The sequence below is a fragment of the Carassius carassius genome, chromosome 27 (genome assembly GCF_963082965.1).
Source record: "Carassius carassius chromosome 27, fCarCar2.1, whole genome shotgun sequence".
Classification (NCBI taxonomy): domain Eukaryota; kingdom Metazoa; phylum Chordata; class Actinopteri; order Cypriniformes; family Cyprinidae; genus Carassius; species Carassius carassius.
The window spans coordinates 2,958,380-2,979,496 of NC_081781.1; the positions used below are offsets into that span (position 1 = coordinate 2,958,380).

The window sequence follows — 21,117 nt, forward strand, 5'->3', positions numbered from 1 at the left end:
GGGATCTTACCGAGCCTGATGAGTCTTAAGAGTGCTTGGCAGGGTAGTACAAGATTCATAAGAGAAAGTGTGTGGCAATACACTGATTTCTGTCTGATTCTTCAGGCGCCAACGTTGGCAAGCAAAAAAAAAAAAAAAAAAAAAAAGTCAGATTATTCAAACGGCTACCGCGTCAGCACATACATCAAATACACAATTTCAAATTAATGCTATTCAACAATGCTAAACGTTACTCTTTAATCAAACTGAAGACGTTATAAATGTACGTTAATGTTGCAAGAGAAGACAAATCTTTGAGAATGAGGAGTTGTCGTCTTAGCACAAAGCCCCTCCCTCGATATCGCAGTCTCCGCCATGTTGGCAGGATACCGGCGGCAAAACAGGATTGTTTACATGTGTTGTTAACTCTGTAGTAGAGGAGGTTCTATTCAATTCAAGTTTATTTGTATAGCGCTTTTTACAATACAAATCGTTACAAAGCAACTTTACAGAAAATTATGTTTCTACAATATTTAGTAGTAGCTAGTAGTTTGTGCACGTTTGACAGGATTTTAGAAAAATAAAAATAATAATAATAATAATACAAGACGTAGTCAGCTAGATGATGAACTATCAATATTATTAAATAATAGTATTAGTCATTAATAGTATTATATGATGCAGTCACACATGTAGCAATAATTGTTAGTTCTGTTTGTTGATTCAAGGTTAGGATCATCTGGGGTCCTCTGAGGGTCAGCATCATCTTTTCTCAGGTGTTCTGGATCCAGACTGGAGCTTGTGTAAATCCTAGTTACCACGGGATGTAAATCCCGTGGCAAAACATAGAAACAAAATAGAGACATCATTAGCATAGCTGCTGATCCAACAAAGTAAAATTAGTTTAACCCAAGCTAAAGAATAAAAATGCAGATGCAACTACACTCACAATTTAAGAGATACATTATTCGAATGCTTGGCGAAAGAGATGCGTTTTTAATCTAGATTTAAACGGAGAGAGTGTGTCTGAACCCCGAACATTATCAGGAAGGCTATTCCGGAGTTTGGGAGCCAAATGTGAAAAAGCTCTACCTCCTTTAGTGGACTTTGCTATCCTAGGAACTACCAAAAGTCCAGCGTTTTGTGACCTTAGGGTGCGTGATGGGTTGTAGCGTGGTAGAAGGCTAGTTAGGTACGCAGGAGCTAAACCATTTAGGGCCTTATAGGCAAGTAATGATAATTTGTAACTGATACGGAACTTAATAGGTAGCCAGTGCAGAGACTGTAAAATTGGGGTAATATGATCATATTTTCTTGACCTGGTAAGGACTCTAGCTGCTGCAATTTGGACTACCTGTAGCTTGTTTATTGACGAAGCAGGACAACCACCTAGAAGTGCATTACAATAGTCCAGTCTAGAGGTCATGAAAGCATGAACTAGCTTTTCTCCATCAGAAACAGATAACATGTTTCGTAACTTGGCAATGTTTCTAAGATGGAAGAATGCAGTTTTTGTAACATTGGAAATATGTTCTCTCCACCTTCAATACCACGACTTAGGTGCCCTTGAGCAAGGCATCGAACCCCCAACTGCTCCCCGGGCGCCGCAGCATAAATGGCTGCCCACTGCTCTGGGTGTGTGCTCACAGTGTGTGTGTTCACTGCTCTGTGTGTGTGCATTTCGGATGGGTTAAATGCAGAGCACAAATTCTGAGTATGGGTCACCATACTTGGCTGAATGTCACTTCACTTTCAATATGATTCTCAAAAGACAAATTGCTGTCCAATATAACACCCAGATTTCTGACTGTAGAGGAAGTAACAGTACCCAGATTTCTGACTGTAGAGGAAGTAACAGTACATCCGTCTAGTTGCAGATTGTAATCTACAAGATTCTGTGTGGTGTTTTTTGGTCCAATAATTAATATCTCTGTCTTATCCGAATTTAATTGGAGAAAATTATTTGTCATCCAATCTTTTACATTTTTAACACACTCTGTTAGCTTCGATAATTGGGAAGTTTCATCTGGTCTCGTTGAGATATATAGGCGAGTATCATCAGCATAACAGTGGAAGCTAATTCCGTATTTTCTAATAATATTACCAAGGGGCAACATGTATATTGAAAATAGAAGGGGACCTAGGACGGATCCTTGTGGCACTCCATATTTTACTGATGATAAATGAGATGACACCCCATTTAAGTAAACAAAATGGTAGCGATCGGACAGGTAGGATCTAAACCATCTTAGAGCCTGCCCTTGAATAACTGTATAGTTTTGTAATCGATCTAGGAGTATGTCATGATCTATGGTGTCGAACGCAGCACTAAGATCAAATAAGACTAGAAATGAGATGCAGCCTTGATCTGACGCAAGAAGCAGGTCATTTGTAATTTTAACAAGTGCAGTTTCTGTGCTATGGTGGGGCCTAAAACCTGACTGAAATTCTTCATACAGTTCATTTTTATGCAGGAAGGTGCTCAATTGAGCAGACACAACTTTTTCTAAAATTTTACCGTTTATCAAAATTTTACAGTTTATTTGGACAGTTTATCTTTGGGTGCGATGGATGAAAATGAAGTGTTAGATGCTGTAGAATCTACATTCGCTATTGTATTTCTAATGTTATCTATTTTATCAGTGAAGAAATTCATAAAGTCATTACTATTTAACGTTGGTGGAATATTTGAATCAGGTGGCGTCTGGTAATTTGTTAATTTAGCCACTGTGCTAAATAAAAACCTTGGATTGTTTTGGTTATTTTCAATGAGTTTGTGGATATGCTCTGCCCTAGCAGTTTTTAGAGCCTGTCTATAGCTGGACATACTGTTTTTCCATGCAATTTTAAAAACTTCCAAGTTAGTTTTTCTCCATTTGCGTTCAAGACTACGAGTTACTTTCTTGAGAGAGTGAGTATTACTGTTATACCATGGCACAGTACGTTTTTCTCTAACCTTTTTCAATTTGATGTATTCGAGAAAATAGTGCCCATGTTGTCAGTAATTTCGTCTAATTCATGTGTATTTTTGGGTACAAATAGCAGTTGAGATAGATCAGGCAGGTTATTTGCGAATCTGTCTTTGGTGGCTGGAACAATAGTTCTGCCCAGACGGTAACGCTGAGACATATAGTTAATATCAGTTATACGCAGCATGCACGATACAAGGAAATGGTCTGTAATATCATCACTTTGGGGTACAATATCTATAGCAGTAAGATCGATTCCATGCGATATAATTAGATCTAGTGTATGATTAAAACGATGAGTGGGCCCGGTGACATTTTGCTTGACTCCAAAGGAGTTTATTAGGTCAGTAAACACAAGTCCTAATGTATCATTTGCATTATCAACGTTAATATTAAAATCTCCCATGATTAGCGCCTTATCAACTGTAACTAGAAGGTCTGAGAGGAAATCTGCAAATTCTTTTAGGAATTCTGTATACGGCCCTGGTGGTCTATACACAGTAGCCAGAGCAAGAGATACATTAGACTTCTTTTGCATGTCTGACAGTGTAACATTTAGCAGAAGTATTTCAAAAGAGTTAAACCTGTATCCTGTTTTCTGGGTAACATTGAGAATATCACTATATATTGTTGCAACACCTTCGCCACGACCAGTCTGACGGGGCTCATGCTTATAACAGTAGTTTGGTGGAGTAGACTCATTTAGACCAAAATAATCATTTGGTTTTAGCCAGGTTTCAGTCAAGCAGAGTACATCAAAACTATTTTCTGTGATCATTTCATTTACAATAACTGCTTTGGGTGTGAGTGATCTAATATTTATGAGCCCAAACTTTCAAAATTGTTTTTGTTCATTTACTTTACATTTTTCTGGTTTAATTACGATACGATTTTTTCTAGATCCTACATTATATTTTGACCTCACTATTCGGGGAACAGACATAGTCTTAATAGTTTTTACAGCGCAAGTACTTTTATCATTTAAGCGGGTGGAACAAAACTCATCATAATAGTTATTAGAGAATTGTGTTACTAGTCACATGGAGCGAAGTGTCCTGGAGATGTTGTCAGAGAGCAGCTCCGCTCCGATTTTGCTGGGGTGTAATCCATCAGCGCGAAACAGCCTAGGACGCTCCCAGAAAAGATTCCAGTTATTAACAAATAGCAGTTTCTGTTCTTTACACCATGACAACAACCACTCATTTAAAGCAAAAAGTCTACTGAACCTTTCGTGTCCTCTTCGATACGTGGGCAGTGGTCCTGACACGACGATCGTCGCCGCGGGCGTCGTGCTGCGAACCGTCTCGATCAGGCTGCTGAAATCCCTCTTCAGCGTCTCCGTCTGCCGCAGCGTGGTGTCGTTAACCCCGGCGTGAAGCACGACCGCTCTGGGGCTCTCGTCGACCTTCAGGATCGCGGGTATCTGCGCAGAAACATCGAGAACACGAGCCCCAGGCAAACAATGAGTGTGCACTTTACCTTCGGCTAACGTAGCACTTACGTGTCGGACGATGGAGTCTCCGATGATCACAGCGTCGCGTCCTGTCTCGCGGAGGGGAGCGAAGCGGTTCCGGATGGAGATGTCGAAGGCAGGAGGGGGAGAAGTCGTCGCCCGGGACCCGGCTCGCGTCCTCCGCTGTGGATGCACCCAGGGTCCGTGGTGTCCCGGCGTCGCAGTGAAGGACATCTGGGAAGATCGCGTCCTGGGTGCACCGGGCCTGTGCAGAGAAACACACGGAGTAGACGTGGTGGGACTGTTAGCAGATCGCTGTATACTTACCCCGGACTTGTGAGCGTCAGCCCGGGATGATTCCAGCGCGGCTCTCCGCTCTCTCAGCTGGGCCTGCCTCACCTCCAGGTCGCGAATCTGCTTTCCCACGGCCTCGAGCTCGAGCTGCACAGAGTGGAGACATTCATCCGCCATTAAAGCAAGTAACAGTGAGTACAGCAGTGGTAATGTGTGTGAATAGAGTATTAGCAATGTAAGCGAAGTTAGCTGCAACCACGCCGCTGATGCTAACGGGCTAAAAGCTAATAGCGGACCCGGGAGATCAAAATAAAACTAGTGATAGCGAGGCGCTCTGATTGTTTTTGTTGTAGAATACAATAGAGGATATATTCACACGTTATATAAATGGAAACGATGATGTATAAAATTGATTTTTGAGTTAAAAATAGTCAATGAAAAGAATATAGTGACGGAGCTCAAACGCAGTACAGCCGCCAACAACAAACAGGAAGTGACGTAATCCTCACGTAATCTCGCAATTCTGCACTGTTTTACCATGCCTGGAAGTTACTGCTGCGTTAAAAACTGCTCCAGTACCTCTCACGATACATATGGAAAACATAGGAACAATGGAATACAGTTTTTTTTAGGTTACACCAAGCGCAAAACAGCGGTATTTGGAGAAGCTCTCAGGCATCCAAAATATCGACCCATATGAGCTCCCTGCAAGCAGCACAGAGACCTGGACCATTTACCTCCATGCACACATATTGACATTGGGAATTATATTGTTTTTGGTTTAAGTTACTACACAATGCAGGAGCTTAAAAGCCACAAGTCTTTGGAAAGTTACGAGGCTTTCTGCTGTGGCTGGGTCCATCTACAGCAGGTGATGAAAACATTGTTGTACTGGCCAAAGTAAGTTTATTCACATGCGTTTTAGTGTATTGTAATTACATTGCATTTAGAATGCACTTCTTGACCAAAATGACAAAGTAACTTAAATAACTGCGACCTTTTCGTAAACACTAGATTGTAACGAGATGTTCAATGTATACGAACGTTTCCAACATGTTTTGATGTAGGCTAAAGCTGTGTAGGTTTAGTTATAATTTGATTTTAGCCCAATGACACATATTGTACCAGGTTTTTGTGTTGGGGGCTGCAGAGTGGACAAACCAGTTCTGGGTTGGCTAGGGTAGTTAAATGTGTGATTGCAAGATGTAAATGTCCTGGTTAGATTAACGCTAACATCGTGAATGCAAGGTGACTTACATCGTAAACAATATAATTCACAATGTCCATATGTGTGCACGGAGGTAAATGGTTCAGGTCTCTGTGCCGCTGCAGGGAGCTCGTATGGGTTGATATTTTGGATGCCTGAGAGCTTCTCCAAACACCGCTGTTTTGCGCTTGGTGTGAGCTTGTTCCTGTAAGGTCCCCTTTCTTCCGCCTTATGTTTTTGCAATGCTTTACTTTCTTCCTTTTCTTTCTCGTATTCGTAGATCCGTCTCGATCAGTTCCGCTGACAAAATAAATGCGCAAAAATTAAAGATCTCCGAAATGTTTAGTCGCGCCTCTGTGAAGTTCTGAAGGCATTGCCCCTGGCAACCGATAGAGTATCCTGCCATCATGGCTGACCGGCTCAGACCCCTCCCAAATCAACCCAAATCGGCACGTGACTCCTCATTCTCAATACAGTATATGCTCTTGTCTTAAGTCTTACCTCTAACTGCGTTTTCTGTTGAGTCTGGACTCTAAAGTCGGCTGGCTTGGCTTCACTACTTCACGCGCACGCACGCGGTGTCGGCGGTGACAGTTGACGTTAGCTGGCTAGAGAAAAATCCGGCTAGTGCACCAACAGACACATCACATACACAATTCCAATTTAATTTTTATTCAACAATGCTATCCTTCTCTAAACTGATGACGTTATCGAATGTTGCCAGATTAGAAAATCTATCAATTATGCACAATTTTTTTTTTTTTTGGTAATAAAATGCACACAAGACACGAGTTTACTAGGAAGTGTCCCTCTCTCTCTCTCAGTGCACTCTTGAACAAATAATAATAAATAATGAATTAGTTGAACAAATAGTTAACTTGACTAGAGTAAACTGTGGAAACAAATCAGCAAGTTACCTTTCTGAAGTTAAAATTCCAATGAAAGTGTGGAACTTTTCAGCTTTCCATGGCTGGAAAAAAAATCCTCTAAATTGCTGTATTAATAATAAAATGTGCCTCACACTGCTCCAGGGGGTGAATAAAGGCCACCTGTAGCGCATCTATGTGTTTTTGTAAAAAAAAGAAAAAAATAAATCCATATTTCCAAACATAATAAAGGATTGTTATATACACATAGGTTGCCTCAAGGTTGAGTAAAACACGGTCTAATTTAAATTTTTGGGTGAACTAACCCTTTAAGGACTCACGGAAGTGGCTTGTAAAGCAAGCCAATTACAGTATATTAAGATATCAAATCAAATTTGATCAAATGCAAATGGCAATTAAATTATATATCTGTGAAAAAGAATATAAATTACAATCTCTGGAGCCTTGAAAATAAATAAAATATCAAAGTAATAACAGAAAGGGACTCCTGTCAGCATCAATGCTGGTAAGTTGCATGACATATGTGACCCTGGAGCACAAAACCAGTCTTAAGTTGCTAATTTTTAGCAATAGCCCAAAAAAATTACAATAAAACATTGTATGGGTCAAAACTGCATTGCCAAGAACTGAATATGGACAACTTTAAAGGCAATTTTCTCAATATTTTGATTTTCTTGGACCCTCAGATTCCAGATATTCCAATAGTTTTATCTCTGCCAAATATTGTCCTATCCTAACAAACCATGCATCAAAGGAAAGCTTATTTATTCAGCGTTCAGATGATATATAAATCTCAGTTTCGAGAAAGGGGCCGTTATGACTGGTTTTGTGGTCCATGGTCACATATGTTTGGGGTCCATTACCTTATACAACGCTCTTATGTGCTTATCAAGACCACATTTATATGATAAAAATACACTAAAACATAAGACCTATTTGTGAAATATTATTATTACAATGTAAAGTAACAGTTTTTAATCCATTTTAAAATGTCATTTAGGCGGATTAATGTGGTCAAAGCTGAATTTTCAGTATCGTTACTCCAGTCTTCAGTGTCACACGATCATTCAGAAATCATTTTAATATGTTGCTATATAAACAAGTAAAAAAAAAGAAAAAGGAAAGGAAACGATATGACACTCTTGCAGGTTTGTTACAAAAGGACTTTAGTGGATATTAGGCAGTCTAAATATTCAACTCACAGCTTTCTTTTCATTCTTTGAGTTGTACAGTAACCATTTCATGATTGAGAAACCATTCCAAGTGATTCATTGCGTGAGTGAACTGCCCAAATGATTCATAGTGAACCGATTCAGACCGTTTTGCGAACCCGTTGACGAAGATTCATTACTCACGATTGATTCGTGCATCGCTAGCTCTGATTCTACACAGACGACAAGATACGACTGGTGAAATGTCGTAAGGAAAAAATACGATTATCAGGTAAGTAAATGGCAATCTTCCTCTTCAATGAATTCTAAACAATAAATTCTAAGTAGCTAAATAAGACTTTTGGCTTTTTTGCTCTGTTGATGAATCAATTCCATGGAGTTGCTATGCGGTCGTTGAGGTGCTTTGAGTTTTTGTTTTTTAGCAAATTACTATCTGGGTTGCCAGGCCGGCGATACAAAACTAACCCATTCATTGTTCAAAGATGTCCCAAAAATAGGCCAATTTCTTTTTTTTCCCCGCGGTTTTTCCCTCCGTCGGAAATTCCCTTCTTCAAAACCACATCAGCTGCGTAAAAGTAGCCCAACCCCAGGACTTGGCAACAGTGATCACTATGCAGTCGCCAGGGCGTTGCTATGCCGTTGCTAATGTGTTTTTAGTGGTTGCTAGGACATAGGCCCCTCGTTTACAGTAAATCTGTCAGGTTTTTTCCCCACCCGTTTTATCATCTGTCAGCCCAAAATCACTTTGAAAAGTTTAATGCTGAAGATTAGGGGTTTGTCAAATCCCTAACCTTAAGTATAAGCAATAATGATAATGAAAACCTACCTTAACAAGCAAAAACTAACAAGTGTGCGTCAAAGGAGCATCTAATGTGTGTGTATGATCAGACTTGTGTGTATATGAGGTGTGTCTAATGTTTTAATAAGAGCTCTTTCACGCTGCTCTCTGTTGTTTGTGATGTGTAATTGTCTCGCTCCGCTCAGGGTTAGAGTCCGATCTGAATCCGGAGCGTTACACATTCAGAGAGCCGTAGTCAATTCAGTTGTTAAATCCGTTAAGAGCCGAAAATTAATTACCTAACCAGAGCAGGAATGCTTCCAAAAGAAGGAGCCCGTGTGAAGAAACGCAGAGACAGCGAACAGAAGGAGGTGAAGCAACGCTACGAGTCACCAGACTTCAAGTTAAGCTTGACTGACTAATTATTGCTTATAATTTGCGTTTGGATTAATTAACTAATTTGCTGGGAATGTCTGAAGGCGTAGCGCAGTCTGTGCATGTCAGGCTGAAGACTTTAATTATTGTGATATTTTTAATTAGAATTTGCAGCTGAGTGAGGCACACATACACACTCAAAAGGCACACACACATACACAAAAACACACACTTTTATACAAATAATATAATAATATAAACAACAAGCACGCATATGCACCAAATTAAGCACATTCCTGTAGCTCAAGGAGAGAGCAAGGTCTTGGGTTTGATTCTCAATGAATGCATGCACTAATAAATTGTACAACTTTTGGAATCGAAAATCTCTTTTTAGAACTGATTGTTTGTAAACCTTATTGTTTTGAAGTTATACGCCTCAGTTTTTGAGTGAACATTGCCAGAATGGTGCAGGAATAATGCTTTTTCATTCAAAAACAAGCTGAATGAGGCCTATCAATCAGTTCCAAAAAGAGATACAAAACCTGTGCTAATTGAAAGAAAACAAGTCGGTAAAAAGATTGCATTTAATATTTGGTGATAATATAGCATAATGCGAGATTTGCAAGCAATGTTTATAAGGCCGGTCATTTTTGACGGTTTCTGAAAAAGGCAAATAAAAAGGGTGAATTTTGGGAAAATCAGCCCAGTTATCATGAATTAACACCTATATAAATTAAATACAGAAATACCTAAAAAAACACATTCAAACACCTCTTAGATCCTCAAAATGCATGCAATTTATGCAATACATCATCATGAAAATGTAGTCCTGTGTATTAAAGCTCTTCTAGTTCTTCCATATTTTTTTTGTTTTGTTTAAATGATCCTGTAATTATTTAACCCAGTGCTGGTATAAGACGCAAAAAGCTGCAGATAATGAACCCATGGTGGTGTTGAGGTAAATTCGGACACTGCAAGATGTCTCCAGCTTCCTTCTCCCCACCTCCCACTTTCTGAAAAGAGAGAAATGTGCATCGTCGACAGGATTTGGCTGTGCATCTGACTATTTTCCATCGCAAGGGGCCAAGTTTAGTAAACAGGCAAAACTAATGAGGCACTTTGAGCTGCGGAGCGGAGCTTCAGCCCGGGGCCCGAGAGCCCGCTCGCACCTGATGGAGCCGAGAGACATCAAAGCAGAGGATTACAGCAGCGCCAGGGGCCACATTCACAGACTTATTATACGCCTCGTTCCTAATCCGGTTATCTGCAGAATATGGCTGTGTTTAGGAGGCCTTGGCCTCACACACACACAACATGCAAGTACAGAGTCACATATAGAATGCAAAAAAACACATGCACAAACATAGACAAGCACATGGCCACAAACACGCTTAAGAACACAACCTCAAATTCATAGCTAGAAAGGTTTCCAAATGCTTTATGTAATATTCATCCACTGCTCATACATGATGCTTGAATCCTTCATAAGGTCATGTTACTCTCCGACAGCAGGAATCCATCTGTCAGAGCACCTCCTGTCTGTGTGTGTGTGTGTGTGTATCTTCTGAAGGACTCGCAGCCCTAGGCAGATTTGGATGTTTCTGTTGGTCAAGTTGGTGGCGTTGGTCAGATCTGAAGAGAACGCAGGACACAGTGAAATGAAAGACAAATGTTTATGGGTGAAAACACGTCCAGGTCACATTTCACCCTAAAGAAATGTTCATAAGTAAAATGAATGTTTTGGCAATGTGTCATTTTTTGCTTAAACTTTCATTACTGTAATGTGTCTGAATGTTTTATTTTTGAGCTATAATGTTTAGAATTTATATTATTCTCAGTGAGGATTCTCATTAGATTCTCATTACAGTAATACAATATTTTCCATATTTAAATCAGCATAAATTAAAGGCAATACTACAAATATTACCATGATGCATAAATAATTTGCAATTTAAATAGTATTATTCTTTCATTGAAGTAATGAGCAAGATTTATTTTTTTGCATTTAGGTAACAAATTGGAGTGGGAATAATTCACACAATTTTTTTTTTTAACTATGTTATTATTTACTCAGCCTCAATGTCTTTTCCATTTCTTATGACTTTCTTTCTTCTGTATGCAAAAAGCTGAGCTTCTGAGTTGCTCTTTTCTTTAAAATGAAAGTGAATAATGACCACAGCTGGTCAGTGGAATTTTATTGAATAATGGATTACATTTTAGTAGCTTATGTTTTGTTGTTGTTGTTGTTGTTGTTTTTTGTTGATCTTGAGAGCCCCTGTTCTTCATCCAATTTAGTGGAGATTTTCATAAATGTCTTCTAAAAAATCCATGTATAGGTTTGGAACGACATGTGTTTTGAGTATACGTCAGCGATGATCATGAATCCCTTAAATTGTCATTAATATAACTTCCCAATGCAAACTACTCTTTCTTTAGATTTTTTGGTGAACTATGACCTGGATATCTTTTCTGGCAGATTTCATGAGAAAAACTGTCTTTTAAATTAAGCGAGAAGAGGGAAAAGACAACACAAAATATGTAAAGTAAGAGAAGCAGGAGAGAGAAAGAGAACAGAAAAAGGAAAAGAGAAAAAAGGAGGAAATTCTGACAGTGATTCAAACTGCATGTGTGTGAGTGTGTGCAGCCCGTCTGCATGTGTTAAAGTGTGTGTTTAGCTGCGAGGAAGGTCAGGTTCTGGCAGAGTTTAATCCTTGGATTGGCGGTTCTGCCCTCTGGTCAGTGCTGATTATCTCCCATAATGCAATGCTGCTCTCTGATAATGATTCTGTTTTGAGACTGTAATAATTTTGTATTTTTTTTTTTCTGGGATCTTTTATTTATTTTATTTTTTTGATGATGATGATATTTAAACTTTATAATATTGTGAGTTTTTCAACAACTTCCTTCAAACTAAGACCAGCTACTTCGAAAATGTTATTGAAATGGAAAACTAGCATACTATTTACCGAATAATAATGAAAAAGGGTTATTTTGCATACTGTCTATATATTTGCATATGTATTTGCACTAAAATATATATATTTACATTTTTATTTTTTTCTTAACATATATGAAAATATGATACCCTATGTGCTCTGCTATATGCAGTGCATTTTCTAAAATTTTATAGGGTGTTGATGCATACATAAAATTAGCATGTTATACACAGTATGCATGCTATACACTGCAACTGCAGGTGTAGTATGCTCTTCCAACACAGCCATTCTCTCTCAAACACACTGGAGTGTGGCAGAGTTATAATTAACCTATATTTATATTTTTTTGTCATGAAAGCAGCTATTAAGAGCCCTAATCAAGGTCTAAAGGGAATTGTGCAGCACAGAAGAGGACAAACTAGCTGCTGCGGGTGCGAGTATCACCATATCAGAGCAGCGGTCAAAACACACTCAAACTCTACTAGCCCAGAGCCAGTGAGAAAGAGAGAGTGTGGGAGACAACAAGAAAGAAAGAAAAAGAAAGAGAGAAAGAGAGAGCTAGGACAGAGTGAATCAATGAATAATTCATAAAACGTTGTAATGTTCCGTCCGAACCCTGCAGGCCTGGTTAAGGTCAAGGATGGCTACATTGTGTGTGTGTGTGTGTGAGTGAGAGATGAGTATGAGCTTTAGATTCTACGAGGCCAAATGGAATAATTCAGAACTGTAATGTACAACACAATATTTTAGCCACCTCGTATGGCACTGCAAAGATTTCAACCTGCAACCTGAGTTAGATTTTAAACTCTTCTCTCTTGCTAATAGTTACTGTTTCTCATGTGTAGGGTTTACAGATTTGAACAAACCCCTGACTCTACATATGATTAAATGGGCAAAAAGTCTGATAGATTTACCTTGAATAAGGGACAGAATTCATATCTAAATGTCAGAAAAATCACATAGAATTAAGGCTGGGCTTTTTTGACAGTAGGCAACTACCCAGAATGCCATAGCAACGCCTTAGCATCCACCATAAAACGTTTGTACTTGCAAAGCCACAAAAACTGGGTTTCCATGACAGAGACCTATAGTGTGCAATGTAAATAAGGGGTTATCCAATTATTAAAGGGGTCATATGATGTGATTTTAATTTTTCCTTTCTATTTGGAGTGTTACAAGCTCAAGATACAAAGACTAAAGTCTCAAATCCAAAGAGATTTTCTTTATCATAGTTAAGACTCTGCCACACCTCCCCTAAAACTGCTCATTCAAACACACCCCACATGTCTACATCACTATGTGGATATATTTGCGTAATTCTGCACAAATGCGCAAAGAAAGAAGGCGTGGTTTGAGTAATCGCAGTTAGTGTTGAAGCAGTCATGTCAGGGAGATGCTGCGTGTATCTAGACGAAAGCAAAAGTACTTTATTTGGTCTTCCGACAGTAGATGCATTAAGGAATCTTTAAGATTACTTACAACAGAACAGCAATGCATTTTATGGACGACCGTTTCATGAACTTAGGAGAGGAGGTAATTCTTACTTTGGGCGTGCAAGTGTGTGAAAGAGAGAGAGACAGGATCACACAGTGGAGTCAGCTGTCTTAACTGTCCGTGGCTTGTGTACTGCAAACACATACGAGCTTCATCACTGTGTCTGTCACACGACTCTGTTCTTCTTTCTGGCTTGAACTGATGGTAAAACAAAGGACATTATTAACTGTATTTACTTTTAATTTGGAAAGATGAACCTCGCGATAATGGAAAGGGTCATTACATTTCTGACGAGTGCTTGCGGTGTTTTGCCAATCACAATGAACTGGGTCAGTTGGCCAATCAGAGCAGACTGCGCTTGTCAGAAGGAGGGACTTTGTAGAAAACTACACGTTTGAGAGAGGCGGGGCATAGAGGACCTACAATAATGTACAGTATTTGAAAAATAATGTATTTTTTAAACATTAAAGCATGTCAGCATATTCTGTTACACCAAATACACAAAATAATGATCGTTAAAGAAGCATCATAAGACCCCTTTAATAGCAAGGAAAGCCTCTTATACAAATAAACACTTAGAACACCTTATCTACTACAAAGTAACTACTTAGTAACTGCAACAACACCCTAACAACTGCATAACAGCTATAGACCACGCAGAACACTTTAGAAACAACAAAGCAACCCCCTTAGCAACCAACTGCATAGCAATGAGATAGCCACACAGAGCACTTTAGCAACTACAAAAGCAGTTCCCTAGTAACCACCAACAACACCCTAGCAACCACACTGAATCCCTTCGTAACGAAAAAGCAACTCGCCAGCAGCCACCAACAACACCCTAACAACTGCGTAACATTTTTATGTGAAGGAAAGAATAGCTCACAGTTTATTTGTAAAATGTAGTTTAATTTAGACCTTATTTAGGCTAAATTGAACTTATTAAAATACAGCTGTGTGTTAATGTATAAATGTAAATAATGATAGTAAGTTCAATTTCCAGCTCAATCTGTGGGTGTAATGAGAACGTTGTGTTTGATTTCCTGTTAATGGATGATTTGTTGGGCTAGTCAAAATATAACACACCGACACACAAACACAACACCCTATTGATTAACCAAGGATACACAACCTTATAAAACCCACTTAAATCAGCCTAAGATTGTTTGATGGTTTCAGCATTAAGGGGTTTCATGGGTTTTAGTGAATGTTTTTGGACTTTTTCTCAACTGATTAGGACCGGTTTTAACTAACTTAGACTGGTTTAAAATCAGCAGTTCCATGTTTCTTTCTGTCAGTTTTTCCTCTCATCCGTTCAAGTTTTTTTCTCATTTTAACACAACACACAGTAAACACTTTTTTTTTTTTTGCACTTATTGCTTCAAAAACTTCCAGCTTTAATAATTTGCAGCACAAACAAATTAATGCTGTTCTAATTACACATTTGTGGTCATTCCAAACAAACACGTAAACAACAAAAATCTGATTACAAGTGCAAGATTATTTTTCTTCTCATTACAAGACGAGCAACACGCGATATGAGCAATGGAGAAACCTCCAAGCTACACATTAACACACACACACACACACACACACACAAATACACATACACGCAATAAGGAATGCAATAACAGCAACAAACAACAATAACAATAATAAAACCTTTAGAAAACGTTTCATAAATGATCAGTGTGTAATTAGTGTAATCTATGATGCAGCCTCCTTATGGAGAACTATTTGCGGTTTCCTCGCCTCTGTGTGTGTGTGTGTGTGTGTGTGTGTGTGTGTTCTCACGTGCCCTGCAGGGCCGACCTTCCAATCATTATCTGTCTGTCTTATTACCCCGCCAACCCAAGCCCACTTTTAAATAAAATATGCAAAGGTTTCTTAAATGATGACCCGGGGCGACGTGGATCTCCTTTGCTGCTGTACAGGCTGTTAATCTGAGAAATGCAAATTCTCTTCATCTTCCTCCGCTGCTTTATTAACTTTTTTGAATTTAAAATTCCACGAACAATGAGTTCTGTCAGCTTCTGGAATTATATTTTCCTCTTTTCTTTTCATGTGCTCGCAGAAGCGCGTTTCACCAGGGGAAATAAGACGGTTTCATCTCCTTCTCTCCATTTAATTGGGTGCTTTGCAATTATTAGTTTTTGCTGCTAAAGTCTTTTTTATTTCTCTTCCTGTTTTCTTAAAGCGATAGATGTCAACACTAGTTTGTCGATGTGTGAAACAAGAACGGCGGTCAGCGTTCCTGCCATTTTCCCAGCCCAGAATTTTCCGGCGCGGGGTTTATTTTGCTGTATTCCCTCTCCTCTTCATTCTCTTGCACTCTTTTGTCATTGAAGTCTAGCTGTGTATAGCTCATGAATTCAACAGAATTACTCATGCAGATGTTTCTTAGGACTGAAATCTCTGATGGCATCTGCATAGTTTTTTAATGGTTGAAAGACAAAAATTATTTTAGAATTATTCTTCTAGAAAATGAGTTTTTTTTTCGCACCGATTAGCCCACAGAAGCCAGTTTCTTAAAATAAAATTTCACTGCATATATACACTAATTATAAAAGAATTAGAGAGTGTGTTTAAAATAGTTTTAGATAAAGTCAATCAGAAATGGATCTCGGATCACATGCACTTCTTAAGCCATTCATATTTGCTCTCTGACGTCATTAAATCACAGTTTTACTACAGTAATCCGTTTGCAGACACCACTGAAATGAATGAGCATGCTAAATCATACCTGTCACATAATTGTCTGTGATTTAGTATAATTTAGCATCATTGATATACTATTCTATAATATTATCTATAATATTATATTTTTTCATATTTTCTTTTTTCATTTTCAGTTTTAGTATTTATTTATTTTTTGCCATTTTTTTGGTTTTTAGGTATTTTAATATTTAAATTTAAGCTAAAAGAAAATGAAAAATTATACCTTGGCAGCCAGTGGAGTTTTGTATTTAATATTTTATGCAATAAAAAAAAAAAATGGTCAAATGGTCTTAGATAGACCGACAGACAGACCGATAGATAGATAGATAGATAGATAGATAGATAGATAGATAGATAGATAGATAGATAGAGATAGACACGCACACACACACACACACACATCAGTATTTCACAATCTTATTAATATTAAGAGTAAGAGTAAAATAAATGTTACATTAATAATATTACTCAAACCCACACATACATTGTCTTTCTCTTTTTAGAAAGCGATAAATACACTCAGGAATGCATTCATTCACATGATTACATATATATATATATATATATATATATATATATATATATATATATATATCCAATCAGATCACAGCATTGGCTTTGATATGCTCGTGATTGGCTGGCACAGAGTATGTGTCTTCTAAATTCTCCCAGAATGCACCTCAGCGGGGCTTCATTAAAAGGTGGCTGCAGGGTGAAAGGAGCAGTGACCACAGGTGGTTTGAATGCTGTGTGTCCTTAGGGTGTGTGTGTGTGTGTGTGTGTGTGTGTGTGTGTGTGTGTGTGTGTGTGTGAGTGTGTGAGTGTGTGTGTTTGTGAGGGTTAGTTTCTCTGATCTGGGGTCCTGTCTAAACTCAGGGGATTTAGATCTGAACGTTCTTCCCCCACAAACATTCCTCATTCACACACACACTGCCATCAGACCTCATGACCAACTGTCTGGTTTGATCAACTTATATCAACTCAATAACAGATGTACTGCTAAAATGAATATAGAATGAGTGTATAATGAGTTATACTGTTTTCAGGAATAATCTGGTTTGTTTTCATGGACAGAATCTGCGGCGTCCCATTGATTACCAGACAACAGTTTAGATTTGTCGTGTAAATGAATGGAAAATGTATTTACAGTAAAAACACTAAATGTTTAAAAACAGCTTATATCTTTATATCTTGTTACTTAATGTCCAAATCAATATTTACGTGGGGAACTTAAAAAGTATCTGAAAAGTAAACCGTAGGACTTCTGTAATATTGTATTATTTAAAACTATATGTTGACACATGTATGAGACAAATTTTCTTTTTATTTTGAGTTTTATGACAAGTTGCACTTAACAAAGAAAGTCATATGATACATGTAAGTAACTGATGAGTTCAGTGAAGGATTTGTTAGACTGATTCAAACTGGTAACTCATTCATTTGAGCTTTTCTTTAAAAAAAAACTGGCTCATAATACACTGCTTGCACTATATGTTTTCTGATTCAGTAAAAAGAACCAGCTCAAAAGAGTCATTCCTTAACTATAGTCATGCTGTATGGTTTTTGATTCACTAAAAAAAACCGGTTTGTAAGATAAATTTGTTCCTCAATCAGGTTATGGTAGCTGCGATGTATATTTTTTGATTCATTTAAAAGAACCCTCTTGTGAGAGTCAGACTGCATTGGTCACACTGTATGTCTTTTGCTTAACTGGCTCTTAAGAGTCATTTGTTTTTGAATCAGACTACACAGGTTGAGCTGTATGTTTGGGATTCACTAAAAAAGAACTGTCTCACGAGAGTCATTTGTTTGTAAGTCAGACTAAGCTGATCGCTCTGTATATTTTTCAACTCAGAACCGGCTCACAAGAGTCATTAGTTTGTGAATTAGACTACACTTGTCACCTGCTCATAAGAGTCATTTCGTTTAGGAATCAGACTACACGCTGTACGTTTTTTATGATTCACTCTTAAGAGTCATTTTTTGTTCATCAGATTATAATGGTTGAACTGTGTATATAGGATTCACAAAAAAGAAGTGCTCAAAATAATTAATTGTTTGGCACTAAGACTACTCTACAGTCCCGCTGTTTTTTTGATTTACTATAAGAACTGGCTCATAAGAGTCATTTGTTCACAAATTAAATTATTTGCACTATTTGCACTCTTTGTTTTTTGATTCACTAAAAGGAAGGCCAGATCATAAGAGTCATTTCTTTTTGAATTAGACTTATCTGGTTATGATGTACATTTGGTCTTTCGTGCCATATTTAGGGCTGCATTTCCCAAATAAATCTACAATTTTACATACGATGACTTTTTTGCCATCATGTTGTCTTTTTATTCAATACAGAATGCAAACTTACATCCACATTCACACTCACATGTAACTCACATTTTTGCAATGGCATAGAATTTATCTGTCCTGGAAAGGACCATTTTCCACTTCAACGTGTCTGTCCACTTTACTTTTTCAATTGGCTTAGCATCTGAACAAGACATAATAGTTGATGTAACTGAGCGTGCAGCTTCATGCGAGTCTCTGAAGACAAACAGAGTTGCATGCTAAACATGTTAATGAGATTAAAATCATTTTAATGTATCTAATGCAATCAAGGTTGGATGGGCTGCATTTAGCAATAGATTGGAATGATTAAAAGTAGAGTAGATTACCAACAAAGAAAAACTTTTTCAACTTTTACATGAGGGAAGCAAAAGTCCAGTCATTGTGCATCCAGAGCGATGCAATCACTCCTTGGGGGAAAATCTAATGCAGTACTATGAACTAATGCGTGCCTTTATCAAATGCAGAACATGGTTGTTTAATTTAAATATTTGTTGCAGAAAACATTTGATTTTAATAGAGATCCATGCAAACATCCTGACACAAAAACGCAGATGAGAGAAGTGAGAACCACAATAAGAACCAACGTGCTTCATGAAATTGTAATAGGATTTATGGACAGCACATTTAGGAGTGTATATATCTGTTTTCTTTAAAGAATGTGCAATGTAATTTCCCATCTGAAATATATTTGCATTGAACCATGGTTGGCCCGGGATATTTTGGGTCTGTATTGGGGCCTTTTTTAATGATTGAAATAAGTGTGATTTTAAGTTACAAATACATGAAATCACTCATGTGCTCTTCCTTTCTCCAAGTTTAAACAAGTTAAGATTATTCAGACATCTTTCTCCAGGCATACAGAAGAAGAAAGTGACACCTTTAATTAATCATAATGATTAAAGTGAGTAATGATTAATCTGTGTGATTCCTATACGCATGTTTTAAAGAGCCTGCCAAAGATCATTGCTGGCAGCTCTTTACAGATGACTGACATTCATAAAACATACTGAAGTATAACAGTCAAAGATTACTAGTGTGCGTTCAACCAGCAAGTCAACCAGTCGCCTTGTTTAATCGACTTGTGCAAAACTCTCCACTGTTTTAAAGAGAGAGACAAATATGAATCTGATCCAGTAAAGTAAATAAATACATATAAACGTTTGATTTAATAAATAAGCATTTGACCAAACACTTTAAAAATATGTTACAACATTGGAATGCATTACAGTTTTTTTTACATACATTTTCAAAACTTTGCCCCCAATAAAGCAATACATAATATATTATACGTATAATCTGCTTAAAATAACCTAATCAATAATGATGAGGGTTTATGTCATTGCCCTTGATGTGGAGGTACACATATGTGCATTCTATTTTCACTTAAAGGTGAAAAGGCCGACCACAGAGTGACAAAGTGATGTTGTTTTGTGAGAGTTTCTGATTTTGAGGATGAGTTTGCAGAGAGCAGGGCTACATAAATAAGGGCGCACCTCCATTCTCCTCTTTATTTTTTGTTATAGAATGACTTCAAAGCATCTGTTACTTCTACATTTCTTTTCCAATTATAGTTTTCTTTTGCTTTTGTTTTTCGAGGGCAAAATGGATTGTGTAAAGTATGAGCTACTGCATTATGGAAGTGCTTACACTGAGATTTCTTTTTTACCTTGACTAGTTGTGAATGTCGTTGCCTGTGTGTGTGTGTGTGTGTATGTGTGCATGAAGTGCTTGGCTTAGGAATTTCTCAGACTTGGATCTCCCCCTTAGGGTGAACGTCATGTCAGGATTTGAAAGAACAAAGACAGTCAAACCCACACACACACACACACACACACACGCACGCACACACACACACACACACACACACACACACACACACACACACACACACACACACACACACACACACACACACACAGTAGTAGAGATAATTGCTGCAGGTGTGCTGTTTTGATCCTCAGCAGTATGATGAGATGCAGAGGGAACCTGGCCGAAGTTGTGTGTGTGTGAGTTTGCGTGTGGATGACAGTCAGTGAAGATCATGACAGACTGATTTCAGCACATTAATGAAAATGATTAATGTGATTAAGGATCAAACACACACAGCGGATCTTAGGAAAACTCACATTCCGCTTCTCAGTCATTTGCCAGTCACTTTAGATTCTCACCTGTCATCTCATCTGTGTTTATTTCCTTTATTTGAACGGCACCCGGGGCGTATTGTTATCATTACCATGACTACTGTAACGTGAGGGACCTGCTGTAGGTTATCCTGGAGCAGTACAGAAAGAAACATATCCTGTTACTTGTCACAAATAAACACATAAAGCCTCCATCATGTACAATTCTTATTTTCAGTATCTAGGACAGAGATTAAATTTTCAACAAATAATTACAATCTGCACAAGGAAACTAATGTTGAGTAGGTTTAAACCTTTTTTTTCCAGAACTAAAAGCATAAAAACGTTAAACATTAACTGAAATTGAAATAAAAACCTTAAACTGATTT

The 21,117-nt window shown here is 37.9% G+C and overlaps 2 protein-coding genes across 2 annotated transcripts in view; both read right to left on the bottom strand.

Moving 5' to 3' along the window:
• LOC132106443 (protein lin-28 homolog B-like) overlaps window positions 1-21,117 on the bottom strand; it is a 265,393-nt gene that overhangs the window by 178,063 nt on the left and 66,213 nt on the right. The gene's annotated exons all lie outside the window — the stretch shown is intronic.
• On the bottom strand, window positions 724-4,838 carry LOC132107197 (uncharacterized). Its single transcript, XM_059513437.1, has 2 exons — window positions 3,982-4,838; window positions 724-789 (listed from the first exon to the last, which is right to left on the bottom strand). The coding sequence occupies exon 1, from the start codon at window positions 4,633-4,635 to the stop codon at window positions 3,985-3,987; it is 651 nt and encodes a 216-aa protein (XP_059369420.1). The 5' UTR covers window positions 4,636-4,838; the 3' UTR covers window positions 724-789; window positions 3,982-3,984.

Bases quoted from the DNA above. Each gene is read 5' to 3' on its own strand.
- LOC132107197 (XM_059513437.1), bottom strand. From the start codon at position 4,635: ATGTCCTTCACTGCGACGCCGGGACACCACGGACCCTGGGTGCATCCA.